This window comes from Larus michahellis, chromosome 6 (assembly GCF_964199755.1).
Source record: "Larus michahellis chromosome 6, bLarMic1.1, whole genome shotgun sequence".
Lineage (NCBI taxonomy): Eukaryota > Metazoa > Chordata > Aves > Charadriiformes > Laridae > Larus > Larus michahellis.
The window spans coordinates 51,296,241-51,314,092 of record NC_133901.1 but is presented as its reverse complement, the minus strand read 5'-3'; the positions used below and the strand labels follow the sequence as shown (position 1 = coordinate 51,314,092).

General features: G+C 44.2%; 1 protein-coding gene across 1 annotated transcript in view; it reads left to right on the top strand.

Moving 5' to 3' along the window:
* Positions 1-4,062: 4,062 nt before the first annotated feature.
* Positions 4,063-17,852, top strand: part of PIK3AP1 (phosphoinositide-3-kinase adaptor protein 1) — a 46,078-nt gene continuing 32,288 nt past the window's right edge. Inside the window, exons 1-2 of the mRNA XM_074593065.1 lie at positions 4,063-4,178; positions 9,966-10,382. Coding sequence (XP_074449166.1) covers positions 4,166-4,178; positions 9,966-10,382 — 430 coding nt within the window. The 5' untranslated portion in view covers positions 4,063-4,165. The remainder of the gene's footprint in view (positions 4,179-9,965; positions 10,383-17,852) is intronic.

Genomic DNA, 17,852 nt, shown 5'->3' with positions numbered 1-17,852 from the left:
CCAGAAGGGCTAGGGCAAAAGTAACACCATGCATCTAAAGGGACTGTCTGTAAGATTGAGCTAGAGAAGGAATTGGGGATAAGGTTAGTTACAACATGAGTTTGAGGGTATCAAGGAGGTAAGATTGGAGATGAGACTTGAAACAGCTACACCCACAAAATAGGACAGGCAAGCACTAGAGACCCAGGCGTGAGCTTAAGTGGAGCTTCTGGGCCTATGGGCAAAGAGTGGGTGTGGAAGCCCCAGGTGAGGCTGATCAGAACAAGAGTGGTCTGTTAGTGTACTCAGGACACTGATAAGGAGAAGATTTCATTCAGCTGTTGTGTATTGACAAGGCTTTAAATTAGTCATGTCTAGACTGTTTTGTTGTGGGTGTTTTTTTTTTTTTACTTCTGTGAAACTGAAGGTTTGCTCTGATGATTGTAGTGCTCTGTTCTCCTTACCTTTGTAATGGTTTGGGTTTTTTTCTAATTCTTTTCAGACAGAGTGTACCATAAAGCCTGCTGAGGGCAAAGGAAGAAGAGAATCCTACACTGAAAGTCCTGAGTTAGGGCTGCCAGGGTCAAACAAGCAGTAGTAGGTAGATAGCATTACGCTCTTAACCATTTCCAAATACTGCTGTGCCCTGCTGTGCTGGGGTTCTGTCTGTTGTGTGCAGTTGTGTATTGTGTGCTGAACGCGTACTTGGGCAGGCTCTGTGCCTAGCAGAGCCCCCATAGTGCTGGTGTCTTTGGAAGTTGCATATTTGCAGTGTTGGGGAAGTAAAAGCAGTTAATGTAGTAGTAGATTATACTGTAAGATTCTGTCATTTTGTACAGGTGCTGTTGCTTGTGTTGTAGAAAAAGGATGTTCAGCTGAGGGCTTGTTAAATATATGTACTTTGTTTTCAGATGCCTGTGATCTGGCCTGCCCCCGATATGTATGGAATAACTCAGGGCTGTGTTGCAGAAAGGAAACTGTTTCTAGGAACCGGTATTTCTCTCAGTTCTTGTAGCTTCCATCCACAGCAAGCTACAGCTATAAACTTCATCTGCAAAGCTCAGCACAAGTTCTGTGCTTCTGTCAGCATCGGAAAGGAAGAGATGCAGCTATTGCTGGTAAACTGTCCTTATTTTAAGTCCTGCTGTCTGAAGTAACTGCTGTAAGGAACCAGAGAAATTACTGGCTGTGTTTGCTTCACTGGCTCGCTTCTTGCCTGGTTAGTAAGCATCTCCCGCCAAGCCTTTGCCAGTTAGGTCTGTTCCCAGATGCTATGTAACTGCTTCTCTTCAGAGCTGTGTGGTATATTCCCCTGTGTTGTGCCTGCAACTCTCCAGATGACCTCGCAGGGCAGTAACCATGCAAGGAAAGCTATTTTGTTCTTGTATTCACCAAGACAGTAGTGGGAGATCCTAGGATCTAAAAAGCAAGCAAATTCAACCGATTTATGCTACTACTTGTGAATTCTTTTGCTCCCTTCACCTACTCCTCATAGGTCTCTCTAGTCCTTATCCTTGGCTGGTGTATCTCTTGTTAAGCCTGCAGGGAGAGTTATTCACCTCAGAAGAGAGCATCCCTGTGAGAGGTCGCTGCTATTCACACTTTTCGTCACCAAGGAAAAGTGGAGATGGCATGGGTATCGAAACACTTACTGAGTCCTTTCCTTGTTACCCTTCAAAAGTACCCAGCAAAAAGCAATGATTCTGGAAAGAGCAGTCTATTCCTTTTCTTTGTACAGGGATAAGGCAGGCCCTTGAGAATAGTGCTGCAAATGCAACCGTGTTCACATGCTGCAGTGAGTTGAAGGGAGGAAGGTTAAGACTTGTAAAGTCAATTTTGGGTGAGGGAGGATGAAAAGCACCCTCTATTTCCTCATTTTGTTCTTAATTCATTACAAGATGTGTAACTCTTCCCTTTAGGCCAGCCTAATGTTCTGTAGCGTAAAGGGGCTTTCACCTAAACTTGTCATCTGATTTTTCAGGTTGAGGTTGCTGTAAAGGTTGCTGAAACAATGCTGAAACAATTATTTTACTTAAGCTCCTTTGGAGAAGCATATTAATTTCACTTTAGTGGCTTAGGAAGTTTAAGCCCTGAAGGGGTTTCCTGTGGGCTTTGCATTGATTAAATAAAATACATAGCATCTTAAGTGACACTGACACGTATGGAGAGGCCCCATGGGTTCTGACTAGGCAGGAAGCCGACTCTGATAGTCCTTTGTATGATACCATAAAGCTTTAAAAGCTTGTTCCAAGGAGCATGTTGAAACCTTTGTTTAACATCAGAGAGATTATTTTGAGTTTCACTTTTTATTCTGGAAGTTAGAAGAATGTTGTTCCTCTCCTGTGAAGACAGGCTGAGAGAGTTGGGGTTGTTCAGCCTGGAGAAGAGAAGGCTCCAGGGAGACCTTATAGCAGCCTTCCAGTACCTGAAGGGGGCCTACAGGAAAGATGGGGAGGGACTCTCTATCAGGGGGTGTAGTGATAGGATGAAGAATAACGGTTTTAAACTGAAAGAGGGTAGATTTAGATTAGATATTAGGAAGAAATTCTTTACTGTGAGGGTGGTGAGACAGTGGAACAGGTTGCCCAGGGAAGCTGTGGATGCCCCATCCCTGGAGGTGTTCAAGGCCAGGCTGGATGGGGCTTGGAGCAACCCGGTCTGGTGGGAGGTGTCCCTGCCTATGGCAGGGGATTGGAGCTAGGTGATCTTTAAGGTCCCTTCCAGCCCAAACCATTCTGTGATTCTATGAAGATAAACAGCTTTACAAGGGAAATAATGTGGAATAATCATTATAAAGTCATATACATGGGTATCCATCTGTTTTACTAGTTCTTAATATACGAGTATTCCATAGTAGTCAAAGAATTTGTCTAGAGAGTCTAGTTTTCAACTAGTAAATTTTTGTCCCTTACATAAATCCCAAGTAGATCCTGTATTTGCACACTTCTCTGGTGCCCGGCCGTGCTTTATTCTATTGTACATTTTCTGGAGGATTCAGATGGGAAAGTGCTGTTTTTTTCTCTGCATACCTGGAGTTTCTCATCGGGCTGTATCACCAGGAAATGTTTTTTATCCTCATACTTTCTTATTGTGGGAGCAAACACTCTGTTTTTGGAAGACAGGCTGTGGGGCGCAGTTTGTAAGCTTACAGAAGGTTTTGGGTAAAGAAAGATTTGGAGGTAAGAGGAGCGTTTGACTGACCTCTAAGATAGAGTCGATTAGTAGGAAACAGTTGGTTCCTTGCTGTTCATAACCAGCTCTGTTCCAACATTAGTGTTTGTGACGTTAAGTGAGCTGCACACAGAATGTCCTCTGACTGCTTGGGAGTGACTGTCTTGACTGGGAAACCAGATTGTAAGGAACCTGCTTTTGCTTTGCTGAAGTGCATCAATGAAAGACTTCCCTGGTTCTTGGCAAAGAAATTTTTCTGAATGCGAATCAGCGCGAGTGTTTGTTCCAAGTTTGTGAAGGAATAGTTTGAAATAATTATTTAGCCAGAATCTGTTGCTTTATCTTCAGCAACAAAATTAGATTGAGTCCTGCTCTCTGAACTCTGACAGCGTCCTTCCACTGCTTATTTTCTCTGTACTCAAACACGAGCATAGTCATAGGGAAATCTTAAGTTAAAAGACTGCATCTTCTAGAGGAAAATGCAGAATATCAAGTGTTTCATTCTTTATATGGAACAACTTGGTTTTCCCTCGGGGAAAAAAAACACAAAAACAACTCCTTGCTTGTAGGAGACAGAAGTCAAAGCCTAACTTCGGGGTGTGCATAAAGCAGGTCTTGTTTGGTTCTTTTCTACAACCATTGCTCTAAGTTTCTCCCGAGTAAGGATGTGGAGGTTATCACCGTAACACATGACATCCCCTCATTGTAGCGCTGTTTCCTCGCCCACCTGTGGAACATGTGACTGGAGCCAGCTGGAAAAGGGCATTTCCCTCCTATGGCAGGAGAATCCCGCCGTGTACCTGGCAGGCGATGCAGGGGCCGGGCGGGAGCCGCCCTGTGCCCGGTTCCGCAGGGGGCGCCGCGGGCCGCCCTCCGCGGCCGGGCCGGGCGGGCGGGGCGGGGCCGGGCGGCGGGTCGGAGCGCCCGGCCAGGGGCGAGGAAGCGGCCGCGGGAGGGAGGAGGCGCCGGCGATGTGAGGGGAGGGCAGCGGCCCCTTCCCCGCCAGCCCCGGACCATGGCGGCCCCCGGTAGGTGCCGAGGGGGAAGCGGCGGTGTTTCTCGGGGCGGTGGGGCCGGGAGGGCTCTGCCCCGGCGAGCCGAGGCTGTCGGCGGCAGCCCAGCCCGTGAGCCTTGGCGCCGGTAAGCGGGGAGGTAGCGGAGCGCTGCCCGTCGCTCCCGGCCCGCTCCTGCCTGCCGGGCGGTGCTGCTGCGCGGCTCCGCTCGCCCCTGGCGCGCTGGAGAAAGGGGAAGGAGGGTTCCCTCCCCGAGGTTAGGGGAGCCCCGGGGCTCTTCTGAGCAGCGGTGGCTGCTTTGTTTGCCGCCAGCTGCTGCGCTTTCTGCCTTGTCTGGCTTCGCTTGGCTTGAGCTTGGGGCAGGTGCTGGCAGAGCTCTCCCGTGTCGCGAGTGCGCTTCGTGCTGGCAGCTGGGCGAGCTCTGAGGGAGGGTATTCTGTAGGGGAACGTGTCCCCGTTCAGCCTTTGCCACCTAGGTATTTTTCGGTGGCGTTTTGTAGAGAATTCAGTTCTTCCTAAACACTGCTTTATCCCCCCACGTTTGCGTACTTCCTTTTTGGGGTATAACTTGATGGCCCTTGCCACAGAGGCAGAGGATCACGGCAAACTGAGCTAGGTTGCCATCAATGAAAATGTCTTAGCTAACATATGTGCAGCTAAAACTGATTAGTCTAAAGCTGCGAACTCCGGGGGGAGAGGGGTTTAGCCTGTATTGTGTAAGTCTTGCTAGTGCCCAATTTGCAAGTTCCCCTTGCTGCAGGGAAGTGTACGTGTTTTATCTAAAAAAGGAAAAACGTGCCATTCTCAGGGTGTGAAGTAACGTTAGTGTCTCACTGACGCGTATCTCCTTGTGATGTAAAAATAAGCTAAATGGAGGCCTCGAGAGACTTGTGGGCGAAACTACTTTTCTCCTGATAAACAGAAGGTGATTTCACAGATACTCTTACAAGTAGAACGACTTTAGGTTCACGCATCGTAATGCAAATCTTGTGTTCCTATCACTAAAATTTGGTTCACAAAACTTTTATCTACTTTGATTCTGCTATTTTCTCTTGCTTGTTTGCAGGACTTTATTTAGAAGGTTTTCTATTCCAGTCAAAGTGAGAGGTTTCGCTAGGATGTTAATAATTACTGCATGTGATCACAATTACTTTGTTATGCATTCCAGCTAGGCAAAGAATGCATTCATTTCCTCATGCATCATCACTTAAATAAACACACTTCCGACACTGAAATATGAAAGGTGCTGAGGATTTCTGTTAATGACCCACCAGCAGCTTTTAACAGCTTCTGGAAGTGCACTCTCTCAGAATTTGATTATTAAGACACCTTGAGGTGAGTTTCATTTATATCATAGGCAATTGTCTTTCATAGGAAGTGAATCTCCCTCTGTCAAGGACTGATATTTTGGACGGCCACATTCGTGTATCCTCCATACACATGAATCCCGATGCAAACTGGTAACAGGCTATGTAGCGCTTTTTCATTTGGACAAAATTTGAGGTGGATTTGATCTAGCAGATGAAAATAGATTTGCTCACCACTGCGTATGATCATCTGAGTTGGAGTAAAGATTTAGTCTGTCAGTTTTTTCCCTGGTCTGTGGGCAAGGAGAAGTCATGGTCTACTTAGGATTGGGATGGGAAAGGTGATGCAGAAAAGCTGTATATTATTAGAGGCCCTGAATTTGCTTTATGGGTTCCACAAGTACAATGGAAAAATATTTATGATCTAGAAATTGAAAAAGGTCAAACCTTTTGGCTTATAGGATGAAATAATAGGTAATAACAGTTGATGACATCTGATTCAAATTTGGGAAGTGTTAAATGGGCAAGGCATAGTCTTACCGAGAGCTGATATGTCAGCTTCCCGCGGTATGCTTTAGCTATTTCAGTGGTAATCATAACCTTATGGTATGGCCGTAAACCACTATCCCATGCCTGAACTCAAAGATTGTCACCTCACTACTACCAAACACGGTCTGAAGATGAGCCTAACTTGTTTGCTTCTCAGAGAGGGGCTACGAAGGCGTGATATAGTCTGTCACTATAGGATACTTTTATTCTCTTGACGTGAGCCTTCTGTGATTTTTGACTGAATTGCTTCATCCCCTTCCATTCTGTGTGCAGTTTATAAGCTAGGGAAAGCTTTGTATCATGTTCTGTCTCTGTGCTATTTAGTCTGTGGTCTTTCCACCTCAGTTAGAGGTCTTAGGTATTTCTACAGTACTGGTATCTCATCAGTCTTGTCATAGCTGTATAACGGAGTGGGCAGCTAAGCACTGAAGAGGCAGTTACAGCTGGAAAGGAGTCCAAAGGTTATATTTTATCATTGCAAACGGCAACAGAACCCCGTCTGAATGTTTTTCTATTAAATAAATACTTAAACATGCCTTGCAGTATTATTAATAGTGATGACATTTTGTAAACAGAAGCGATAGTCACTTTTATACTCTTAAGTTTAGGAATGCAGAAGCAAGGTATTGTTAAAGTTTAAACAAGATTACACTTGAGAGCGTGAAAGAATTTTGAAATGGTTGGCTGGCACAAATCTTTTTTCATCTTGCTGTTGCATATACTGTTCATATCTTTCTTACTTGAATTGAAGGCCTCCTTGTGTTTGTTTTTCCAAAGCCAGCCTGTCAAATGCATTATCAAAGCATCCATCTAAGGTCAGGGTTTAAAGAAAAAAAATGCTAGGTGTTCACCTAGGGATTTCCTTGTATGTGTACAATAGGCAGAGTTTACATTGTGCTTTGAAGTGTGTTCTGAGTTTTTTTTTTCTAACTGATGTGTGAAGAGTTGTGGGAAAAACTTGAAACGTGCTGTATTCTCCATTTATTACATTCTTCCCTGAGGACTGGACAGTAGTTGGTGGTGCGAAGGGAGATATTTGGTTAGACAAATAATTGCGTGATCCAGGAAGGCAAGTCCCGTGTCATCATTCTTTTAAAAGGAGATGTTGCAATTGAAACTATTTCTAGATTTTTATTTTCTTTGAAACAGTCCCGTTGCTGACTTAAGCTTATTTAGCTCTTCAAGACCCACTTCCAGTATTTTTGCTTATGAACATAGAGACTTTCCTTTGCTTTAAAAGCGGAGTCAGTAATTTTATTTCTCAGTTCTCCTTTTAAAAGTGTTGTTCCTCAGTTTATCTTAGAAGTGTAAAAGACGATAGGAGCTGTGGTAAGAGTGCCAGGGGAGAGCTGGCACAGCTCTGTTAAGGGGAATGCTGTGCTGGTAGAGCAAGTGCTATCTAAGGAATCACTACCATTCCTAAACACTCGGTGAAGTTCCTTCCTATTGGGTGCAGAGGCTGCATTGCTCTGGGTGATGTTGTCTCTGGGAATATAAATGCTGACCGGGGACTTGCAGAGTCTGTCAAATTTGCATCTTTTGCCTACATATTGGAGAAGGGAGGCTTCTTGGATACTTAGTGCCCCTACAGCGTGATGCATGTTTAAAATCAATAACTACCTGACCCTGCGCCCTCTCCAAGCACAGCTGCTTCCTTTCATTGAAAGACTGGAGAAGGGCCTGTTTGCTAACAAGTTTAATTGCAGAGCTGTTCTCTTTTTAAAAATGCGTGGTAAGATTAGGTGTTCCATTTTACAGAACGTTAAAATGCCCTGGAGGCTGCTGCTGCTTTCTGCAGGGTCCGGAGGTGGGACTTCTCTCAGAGAACTCCAGGATAGGACTTTAGGAGCCCTGGGCACACCTCAGAGAGTTGCTGCGTCATCTCACGATCTGATGAGGTTGGGCTCAGCTGGCTGTGCTGCAACGCATGGGCTCTGTTCCTGGCAGATATGCTGCCCTTTCCCACTGTACTGTGTATAAATCAACACATGGCACTGGAAGCAGAAGTGCCTGGTACTCCTCCCTTTCTAGAATAAAACAACTGACCTGAATTCTTCTTGGTTTTCCCATTTTTGCCCATGTGATTCTGAATCTCAGTCAGGTGGTGTTCAGCCAGAAGTGATATTTTGGTGATAGTGTTGTTCTCACTGGTGTGAAAGACATCTTTTTTCACAGCAGTTCTGCACACTTAGCTTAAAGGTCCCAAGGCTTTGGGTCTGTTTGTCTGCTTTATGAGTTTGCTGGATCTTCTCCGTTGAGAATGCTGTCTCCTACAAGCCTCCGTCTGGGGTTCAAGAGCTGTACTCACACAGAAACATGCAGCTGTCTTAGTGAATACTGCAGTGTCCATGTCCTCCATAGCTAGGACATCATCCTTTCATTGCTAGAGACTTTCCATTTATGCAGGTAACCATAATGCTATTGGGTGAGCACAGAGCACATCTCCATGCTCTATTTCTCAACTGTACCACTTCTGTTCAACTACAATTTGGTTGGTAATTGCATGGATTAGAGCTGGGGTACCGTAGCCTAGACATCATTTCAGCCTTCATTTCTTCATGAAGGTTCTGGGGAAGGTGGCAGAATGGAGTCTTTGGAGGCTGTTCAATTTTGGTTGAATTTTAAAAAGGTGACTGCAAAACTGTCATCTTCAGTTCTGGTAAGTTCACTGTCTGCAGATGCTTTTTTTGGCATGCCAAATTTTAGGCCTTGCCTTCTATTTTAATTAGAAAAATCTGCCTTTGCTTGGTTGCTTGCTTCTGGGTGGAGATGGTTTGGAAATGTTGACACTTCTAAAGAATCAAACTGGAATTATAAGATGACAGTTTGCTAATGAGATTTGAAATGCTCAGCACTGAAATCTACCATGACACCAGAGCCCTAATTCTCCAGTTTGGGCAAATTTCTTAACCGGTGAATGGGAAAATTAAATTCAGACTTGAAAGTTTTCTTGAGATTGGTGGGAGAGCACTGCATCATGTCATACTGGTTCAATCTGCATGTGATCTTCTTGGCAAGCTGGAAACGGTTTTAAAAGTGCTTCTGTTTCAGAGCACAGAAATGCAGGAGTGTGTAGGTAGGAGCTGTCTCTAGGGAATTATAGAATAAGTCAACTTTGGTGAGCGTATTTTGTGTTATGGCCACCACTATTGTATTAGTTCTTTCGCTCTGAAGAGAGGGGTTGTCATGCCAAAATGATTGGGAAACCTTTGTATGACAGTTCTGGGGAAGGACTGTAACACAGGCTTGCAAAGTGTCTGAAGGCTGAATGATAGCACCGCTGTGCTGCGAGCACTGGGGCTGGTGTACCCTTCAGTTGCATGTGAATTTTGCAAGCAGTTTGCTTTCTGCTGCAATGAGAGCAAATGTCTAACGCCATGGAAGCTCTAGTGACTTCCTGTAAGCATTGTGGGACCTCATTTAAATAAAGGCCTTTCTTATTTTAGGCATGCTGTATTTAGTGTATATACCACTTGAGCATGTAATGGTCTGCAGTTGTGTTGCAGAGACCCTATAGTTGCCTAAAATGATTTCACTTCGCACGCAAAGATGAACTCCCTTTTTCAAGCTAGTTTGTTTTGGAGATTGGGTTTTTGTGGGTTTTTTTTTTTTTTGCTATCAACATGCTTTAAATCTGTAAATCTCCATATGTGGTTTGTTTCACTTGAAACTACATAGGAAATCCCCTCCATAGGAAGATTTTTGAGAATGAAAAAAACACTTAAATTTTAGTGGGGTAAATGCAAGTAGGAGTGCAGCCACCCTTAGAATTGCTTTGTGGCTGTGAATACCTCACTTTTAATGTATATACTGTTCTTTTGAAGTGCTTTGGAGCTTCTGACATGATCTGTAGGGACAGCCCTGTGGGTTTTTTGCTGCAAAGCTGTGGGTCAGTTTTTGCTTTGAATTTAATCCTCCTCCCTGTGATCATCTTGCACCTGTACAGGAGCCCCTGGAGGATATGATGTGCTGATTGTGTATGCAAGTGATGCCACTGAGTGGTGTCAGTACCTCCAGAACCTCTTCCTCTTTACTCGGCACATTCGAAAGCATCGGATTTTGAGCTACCGGCTGGAAGGCGAGTCTGCCATCTCCCACCAGGAGCTGGACCTGTTCAACAGAAGTCGGAGCATCATCCTTTTGCTATCTGCTGAGCTGGTGCAGAGTTTTTATCTCCCTCCTGTCCTGCAGAGCCTTCAGGAAGCTTTGTGGCCCCCGTACAAAGTAGTCAAGCTGTTCTGCGGTGTTACGGACTGTGATGACTATTTGACCTTTTTCAAGGACTGGTCTCAGTGGCAAGAACTCACAAATGATGATGAGCCTGATGCTTACCTTGCAGCTGTCAAGAAGGCTATTTCAGAAGGTAAGGTATCAGCTGAGGAGTTGCGCTTCCTGGTCAGGGATTGGAGGAGGGAGATATGTGATATTGTTTATCCTTATTTTAACACTGGTAATATGTTTTACTGAAATAGAAAACTAAAGTGACTTGCACAACCCTTGTAAACTAGGAAGTTTTGCAAGCCAATTTCTCTATGCCTCATCTCATTCAGGAAAGATTGCCAGAATGTTCCTAAACTCCAGAGGAGTGTATGGTACTTCTTTGTCATAGTTTCTGTTGAAATGAATGTGGAGAGCTCCAGGGAATCATGATGGTCAGGATGTTTTTATGACACTGCCATACTTAGCGGTTATAGTGTTCTTTGTCAGCCTTAGCAGGATTGGAGTCCGGTGGTTGCATCTTGAATTAAGATTTATCTGTATTTAGTGGCATAAATGAGGCAGTGCAGTCTTCTAGTGTGTCTGGTGTTGTGCACATAAAGGTGCTTTATGCCAGGCTAACAATGGGATAATCATGATGACAAATTTATCACAGTAAAAATAAATTTTGAAGGTCACGAACTTGGCCAAAACAGTCTTCCGGAAAAAAGATGACTAAGGGGTTGTGCTGAAGATGGCATTCTCAGGTAACCAGGTCACAACAGATGTTTCCTAGTACCTCTTAAAAGCCTACATAAAGCAATGTTTGCATCTCCCTTTCAAACACTCCTAAAACGTCATGGTTTCTCAATGGATAACCTAGGGATAAAGTTGTTTAGCTCCTTTGCTTTCAGCCTGGAAGAAGACAGAAAACAATGGCTGAGCTTTTGTAGTCTGAAAAACAGAACTGACCAGAGATTAAATTAGCTTCTTCTGACACTTTCTGGCAAAAGTAAATGTTTAGTTACTGTTTTCCTGCAAACTTGAGTCTAGAGCACAGCACCAATATTTTATTGATTTTAAATATGGTATTGAAAGTTTGGGAGGTTTAAACAACATCTCCCTGGATTACTGGTGTTTAGTGGTTTTACTTAACATGTCTGAGGGCTGTCAGAGTTATTTTAGGCTAGAGTAAGTTCTAGTGTAGCTGAAGAGTGTGTGAGACTACAAAGGGATGTTGATCCTGAAATATCTTCCCGGAGCCAGGTCTCAACAGTCTTTTCTGGCTTGCTGCATTGTAAGTGCACAAAGCACAGCACGGGGCAGAAGACATATGCCTGCTTCCTGGGCTGTGGGTGGAGCGGGAAGTGTGTGAGTTTCTGTCCTTCATTAGATGGACTGGCTGTAGTGGGAGGTTTCACGTAGCCAAGTGGATCCCTGCTAGTGAGAGGCTTTCACCCATCTTGCTTGTTTCGGGTGCATTAAAAATCAAAGAGAATTTGAGGGGAAGGGGATGGGGGTGGGAATGGATCAGCTAGAAACCACCGTGGATCAACTGCTTCTCTCTGTAGAGCGAAGCTGTGTTTGTCAAAGCTAAGCTCCAAAAATCTGATTTTTATGCTGGGAAAGCATATCTGTTGGCAGTGGTGCACTGAATGCAGAGTCTTGTCAGCTAAAGAGCAGCTTCCAACTCTCTTTGATGTGGGATGCAGTCAATTTATTGTATTAAGCTGACCTGGCTTTCTTCCTCCTGCTTCAGTAAGTGGTTCTCCGCAGGTGAGCTGGCTCTCTCTGGGTACAGCTGGCTGCCCCTTGGAATGCTGGGGGGCTGTGACCAGGGGATCTGGGGGCTGGATCTTCCCAGTACTTCTCAGAGCACACCCAGGGAGGGGGCAGAGGTGAGTCTTACTGTTAGCACTATGCTGTCTGTCTGAGCAGCCAGGGAAGTATGTCTTGCATGCCTGATTGTTTAGTCATCTGGCTGCCATACATCTATGGCAAAACTTCTTTGGGGTGAGGCACTGCAGTCTGACTTTTCACAGTTGGATGCAGAGTCCTTCTCCAGTGTCATCTCTGCTGAAAGTTAGCATGTGCTGAAATAAACTGTGCTTTATGTAAATGGTGTTTTGAAAGGGAGATTGTGCTTTCGATTTTTGTTTCTACATAAAAAAACCCTAAACCCCAGCTTATTTTCTGTTTTCTGACTTGAACAAGCATGCATTGATGTCAAACTGACTTCACTATATCTAGAAAATATTTGACTGAGAGAAAAAAAGAGATAAAAACGAACTCATTTGCTGTGGAGTCTGCTGTAGCGTTTCCAAATAATTTGGTACACAAAGATGCAGAATTTCTGGACTTGTAGTACTGTTATGGAAGCCCCACCTGATGTGACCTGTCAGCTGTGTGCAAGGGTTGGATAATGTCAGGCTGTCACTTCAGAGCAGTTGCCAAAGCAAGCCATCCTCTGTCACTGAATCATGTGAAGGAAGAACCTATTTAAGATGGCCTGGTCTCATGGCAAAAGTATTTGCATTAATGTATTGGATCCTACCTCTGTGTGGGGAAAAAAATGATTAGGTGACCTCTTCCATCGTGTGACTCTCCAGACCAAGTTTTGTGAATGGCCTCAAATGCAAATGTTCTGATGCTTCCTCTGAAGAGAAGACAACCCCAGGTGTACATAGTTCCCTTTTTGGGTGAAACTGTGAAAACTTTCTTCTTGGTTGGTAATAAAAAATTATCATCTGCCTTACAGTTTCGTTGCAGCTAACCCCAGCATGAGTGACTTAAAGTGTTTGTGACAGCAGACCTCTCCCATAGATAAAGACAGCCTGTGCTCTGCTTCCAGGACTTTGTTGTTGGGATTTTAGATGAAGGCTTTGAAGTCAGGAGCTCTTAGAAGGTCTTAGTTAAGTCCATTCTCTACAGCAGACTGTGAGATTTTCCTGAATAAGGCAGCGCTCAATTCCTACAGCACTTAGAGAAAATTTATGACCGTATTTGAAATTATTTGTCTCAGTGTCTTTCTCTGGGAAGTACTTCTCTCCCCATGCATTCACCAGTACTTCTAACAGCAGTGTCAGCACTAAACCTGATGCAAAAATGACCAAGCTTCAGCTTACTAATAGATGAATCCTGAGCTAGTGGAGCATATGACACAGGACATGGTGAGGGCAAATACCTCTCCAGAGCCTGCACGCTGGCCCTGCTCAGGCTGTGCTGTGGCATCTAGCGCAGCTGTTAGGCTGTGGTTTGTTTAGTGCATCATGGGAACATGACACCCCCAGACATCACATGCTTAAAGTTATTTTAATTTTTATTAGTTTAGTACAAATTCAGAAATGAGGAAGCACTCGTTCAGCCTTGTTGAGAACTATGTGCTGACCCTGACTCTTGCTCTCTTGTAGATGGAGCATTTTTACGTCAGCAATTTCTCAATCCTGGCAAACTGCAGAGGGCATGAAGATTTCTTTTGCAGGCTCTCCTGCTATCTGTGAGGAAGTTTTTCAGGCTATGCAATAACTGTGCTAAGGACATGGAAATGCTCAGGATGGCAGTGTACAAGCCAGCTCAGGTCCAGCAGGGTATAGTGGCCATCCAGGGTGCAGTGACCAGCCTGTCACTTATCTGGCTTGTGATACCAGACCATGCTGTGCTGTGTGCACTGGGCAGCTGGGAGTCTGTGCTGCACAGTTGGAGTCAGTGACCTTTCTCTTCCTCCTGTGTTCCCAAAGCTTAGTTGACATCTGTTTTGTATTATGCACATTTAAACTTCTCCAATTTATTTCAGGTCCTACCTATGTTGTCTTGAAAATTATCAAATTTCCTGCTTTAAAAGTTGATTTTTCCAAACCATTTACTAACTAATCAGTGGCTTTGAAGTTTCTATACCCAAGCAAACTCTTGCAGGGAAAAACCCAGGGAAGTCAACATCTGCCTGAGATTGCTAAGGTGATAACTGAATGTAACAGCAGCTATGAACCGTGCTGTTGAAGGACAAGTGCAGCCTTGGCTGAGCAGAGCTGTCGTGCAATGAAATGGACAAGAACGAAAGATGAGTACCAGCAAACTTCTTGCAAAATAGGAGGGTCAGAAGTGGATGTAAGGAAGCACGTGGTGAATATGGAGGACAGTGTGCAGTTAGAAGGAACATGAGAATTTTGCTGGAGCCATGTAGGTGAGGAGGAGCTGGAATGTTCCTCCACCTAGTGAGGGGCTTATTGAGAGATGCCAGAGACCAAGGCAGTGAGCTTTTGTTGTGAAGGAAATAGCAAAACAAACCGCATAAGCTGTTATCATTCTCCCTCCTGTACAAGTCAAGGAATTGAATTAAGTTCCCGGCTTTCTTCTGTTGCACTGGTGAAACCATGAATGAAACTTGAGAGCGTATCACAGAATCATTGAGGTTGGAAGGCACCTCTTGAGACCATCTAGTCCAACTTCCCTGCTCAAGCATGGTCAAGATAAAGCAGGATGCCCAAGAACATGTCCAGTCAGGTTTTGAATGTCTCCGCAGGTGGAGCCTTCACAACCTCTCTGAGCAACCTGATACAGTCTTTTACCACCCTCAGAGTAACAAAGTGTTTACTTGTGTTCAAATGGAATTTCATGTATTTCAGATTGTGCCCGTTACCTCTTGTCCTGTCAGTGGGCACTGTGGAGAAGAATCTGGCTCCCTTTTTTTCATTCCTTACCATTATGTAAATATTGATAAGATCCCCCTGAGTCTTCTTTTCTCCAGGCTGAAGAGTTCCAGCTATTGCAGCCTCTCCTCATATCAAAGATGCTGTGTTCCCTTTATCATCTTTGTGGTCCTGTGCTGGACTCAAGCTGTAAAGATAAAGTAACCCTGGAATAGGCTACTATGAGTTTGAGGTGAAGGTTGGACAGATGCATAACATGTTCTTAAGTGTGTCTCAATCCAGGGGGATGAAGTGGTAGTATGTCTGAGATTCTCTTTAGCCTGACACTTCTGTGATTATTTGATTGCTAACTTTTGCTCATTGCTACTCTTTAGGGTTAGAGCCCTGAATTCACAATGAATTTTTAAGTTTAGCAGGAGCTACTCTCCTGTTACTTTGGGGATTAATGATAAATGATCTGTTCAGTGACGATACATAACTTCCAGATTTCTGCTGAAAGGCAGGTTTTTCCTGGAGTAGCTCATTGGCCAATATTCTTTCTACGTGAGGGTGTCAGAGTTTGTTCACTTGATTGTTCAGATAAGATCTATGTTAGGCCTTGATGCACTTACGACGTGCTTTACTGTGTAACTATTTCAGGACATAGGCACAGTGAAATCCAGTGTTATCTGGTGTGTTACCTTTATACTTGAGATGTCCTGAGGAATGACAAAGCAAATACCATAACCTAGAAGAGTGGCGTGTGGCTTTTGTGGATTAATTTGAACACTCTTTTCTTTCCCCCCCTTTAAAAATATGTTAAATCACATTGAGTACTTTTAAGGGCAGCTTTTCACTAAAAACCACAAAAGCCACCAGACAGTAACTAAGCTGCACACTTCAGCATAGGACAGTGCTGAAGTGATCTTATCTCAGGTGCCTACTACAACAGTTCATTGAGGTGTGGGTGCTTTGTACTATGTAGTGGCATTGTTACCTATTACTAGGACAGTAGCAGCTGCTGTATCTGTTGTGCTGTGTCTCTTTCTGGCAGGTAGCACTTCAGTCAGGACTACTCTGTCAGCCTAACACTGAGACTTGCAGGTGAGGCAGTAGTGAAGGGGATGCTATAAACTGGGAACTGCAGCCTCCTTCCCCACAGATCCATTCTGTCCTGCATGGGAACATATTCCTACAAGACGGAGTTCTGTAATGTGATTTCCAGAGTGGAGTGGAGTTTGCTGTTGCATGTAGAGGCACAACAAGACCTGAATGCTGTAGCAGCTCTTCCCTGTGCTGCTTGTTAAATTTCATAAAGCGTGGCCTTTGACGAACATCAGATGCAGAGAGTAATCCTGCTAGGAAGAGGCATGACATGGCCAAGTACTTTATAGGAAAGTTGTGCCGCCCCCTTAAATGATAAATCCTGAAAATAAAGCAGCCAAAAGGAATTCTGTGAGTTAATTTGACATCCCTGCTCATCATCTTAGAGCAGGATCGTGAAGCTATGTCAAATCAATGCTTCTATGAAACTACCTCCTTAATCTTTGGCCTTACAGAAAATGGTGCTTTGGTACCTGTTACACTGCTAGAGGGCTAATACTGTATCTCTGAGTCTCCAGCTTGTGAGCAGACCCCAGTTTATGTGGCTCTAATGTACTGTGATGTTCCTCTAACCCTGTTGGAGTCTCTTTGCTTGTCTATGAAATCCTAGATGCGATCTTAGCATTGTATTTTCCTCACCAGCTGATCTCTTCAAGCCCTCATACTGTAGTCCCATATCCTCACAATGTTCTTGAAGAGTTTCCAGTCCCATGCATGCAATTGCCATTCTCTGCAAGATCCATTTTGGCCCTTATGAGGTTCTAGAAACTGCAGATTGAATGTGGATGCCTGTGCCAAGTTTTTGATCTCTACTTGGATCTTCAGAGTCTGTTTGGATATCAGAAGTACAGTAAAGGAAGCATGCTGGAGGTAGGAAGGGACAGGAATCAATCTATAGATCTAAAGGGACAGAGAAACGTGAAGCTGGGGACCATTTGGTGTTTACTTCTGTCTCTCAGTGGTCTATGGAGGAATATGTTCTGAGTAGTTGTATCTCAGAGAATTACATCCTGCTTTTATTTTTGCCAGCTTATTGGAGTGGTCTTGAAGACATGAGGTAGCATGATTATCTGCTGTACCACAGTCCTGCCTCGCTCCCTTTTTTCCCCTCTTTGAAGGGGCAAAATTAAGTGAATTCTTAAAACTGTATTTTTCTTTGTTATATTGTGTTGAAATAGAAGATACGCTTCTTTGGCCCTGCTCTTTGAAGAGGAACGGGTGAGGTATTAGTCAGCCCTCTGGGTGCAATGAGTCTGCTTCATTATATGGGAGCTCTGCAGCCTGGCTGGTTCTCACTGCCTGTGAAGGAGAGGAAACTGTGACGCCCTTGCACAGGAGTTAAGGTTGAGAGAGCATACTGGTAGCATGCCCTTCCTTGCAGTTGCTAGTATGGTTATAAAGGACTGATGCTGGAAATGCAGAGACTTCAGAGAGCTGGTTAAAACAATCAGAGAAACCTTAATTAAACCCCCAAGTGATATTGAGAGAAATGCATGAGTGTCCTTATCCATCTGTAGCAAATGGGATCAAGCAGTTGAAGTAGTCCTCCCAGATGGAGGATGGATGCATTGTTTGTCATCAAGGTGCTTCATAAAGTCCCGGTTTATGCACATTAAAAGCAATACTTCACAGCTTGTCTTTCATGACAGTATGAGATTCAAGCAGTGCTAGCATAGGTGTGTACTAGCTTTCTAGACAGAGACAATGAAATGATAGCCCGGAACTAGTAAAGTACAGAAACAGGTGTGGTTAGAAACCATTGGGCTATAATGGGCTTCATGCACATCGCAAATACTAATCATATTTGTCTGTAGCTTATAGTTCTGATAATCTCTCAACAGGTTGCTTTAAGGTAGTGGCTAAGCCTAATTCTAAGTATCTGCCAATGCCAGCTGCAAGGCTTTAAA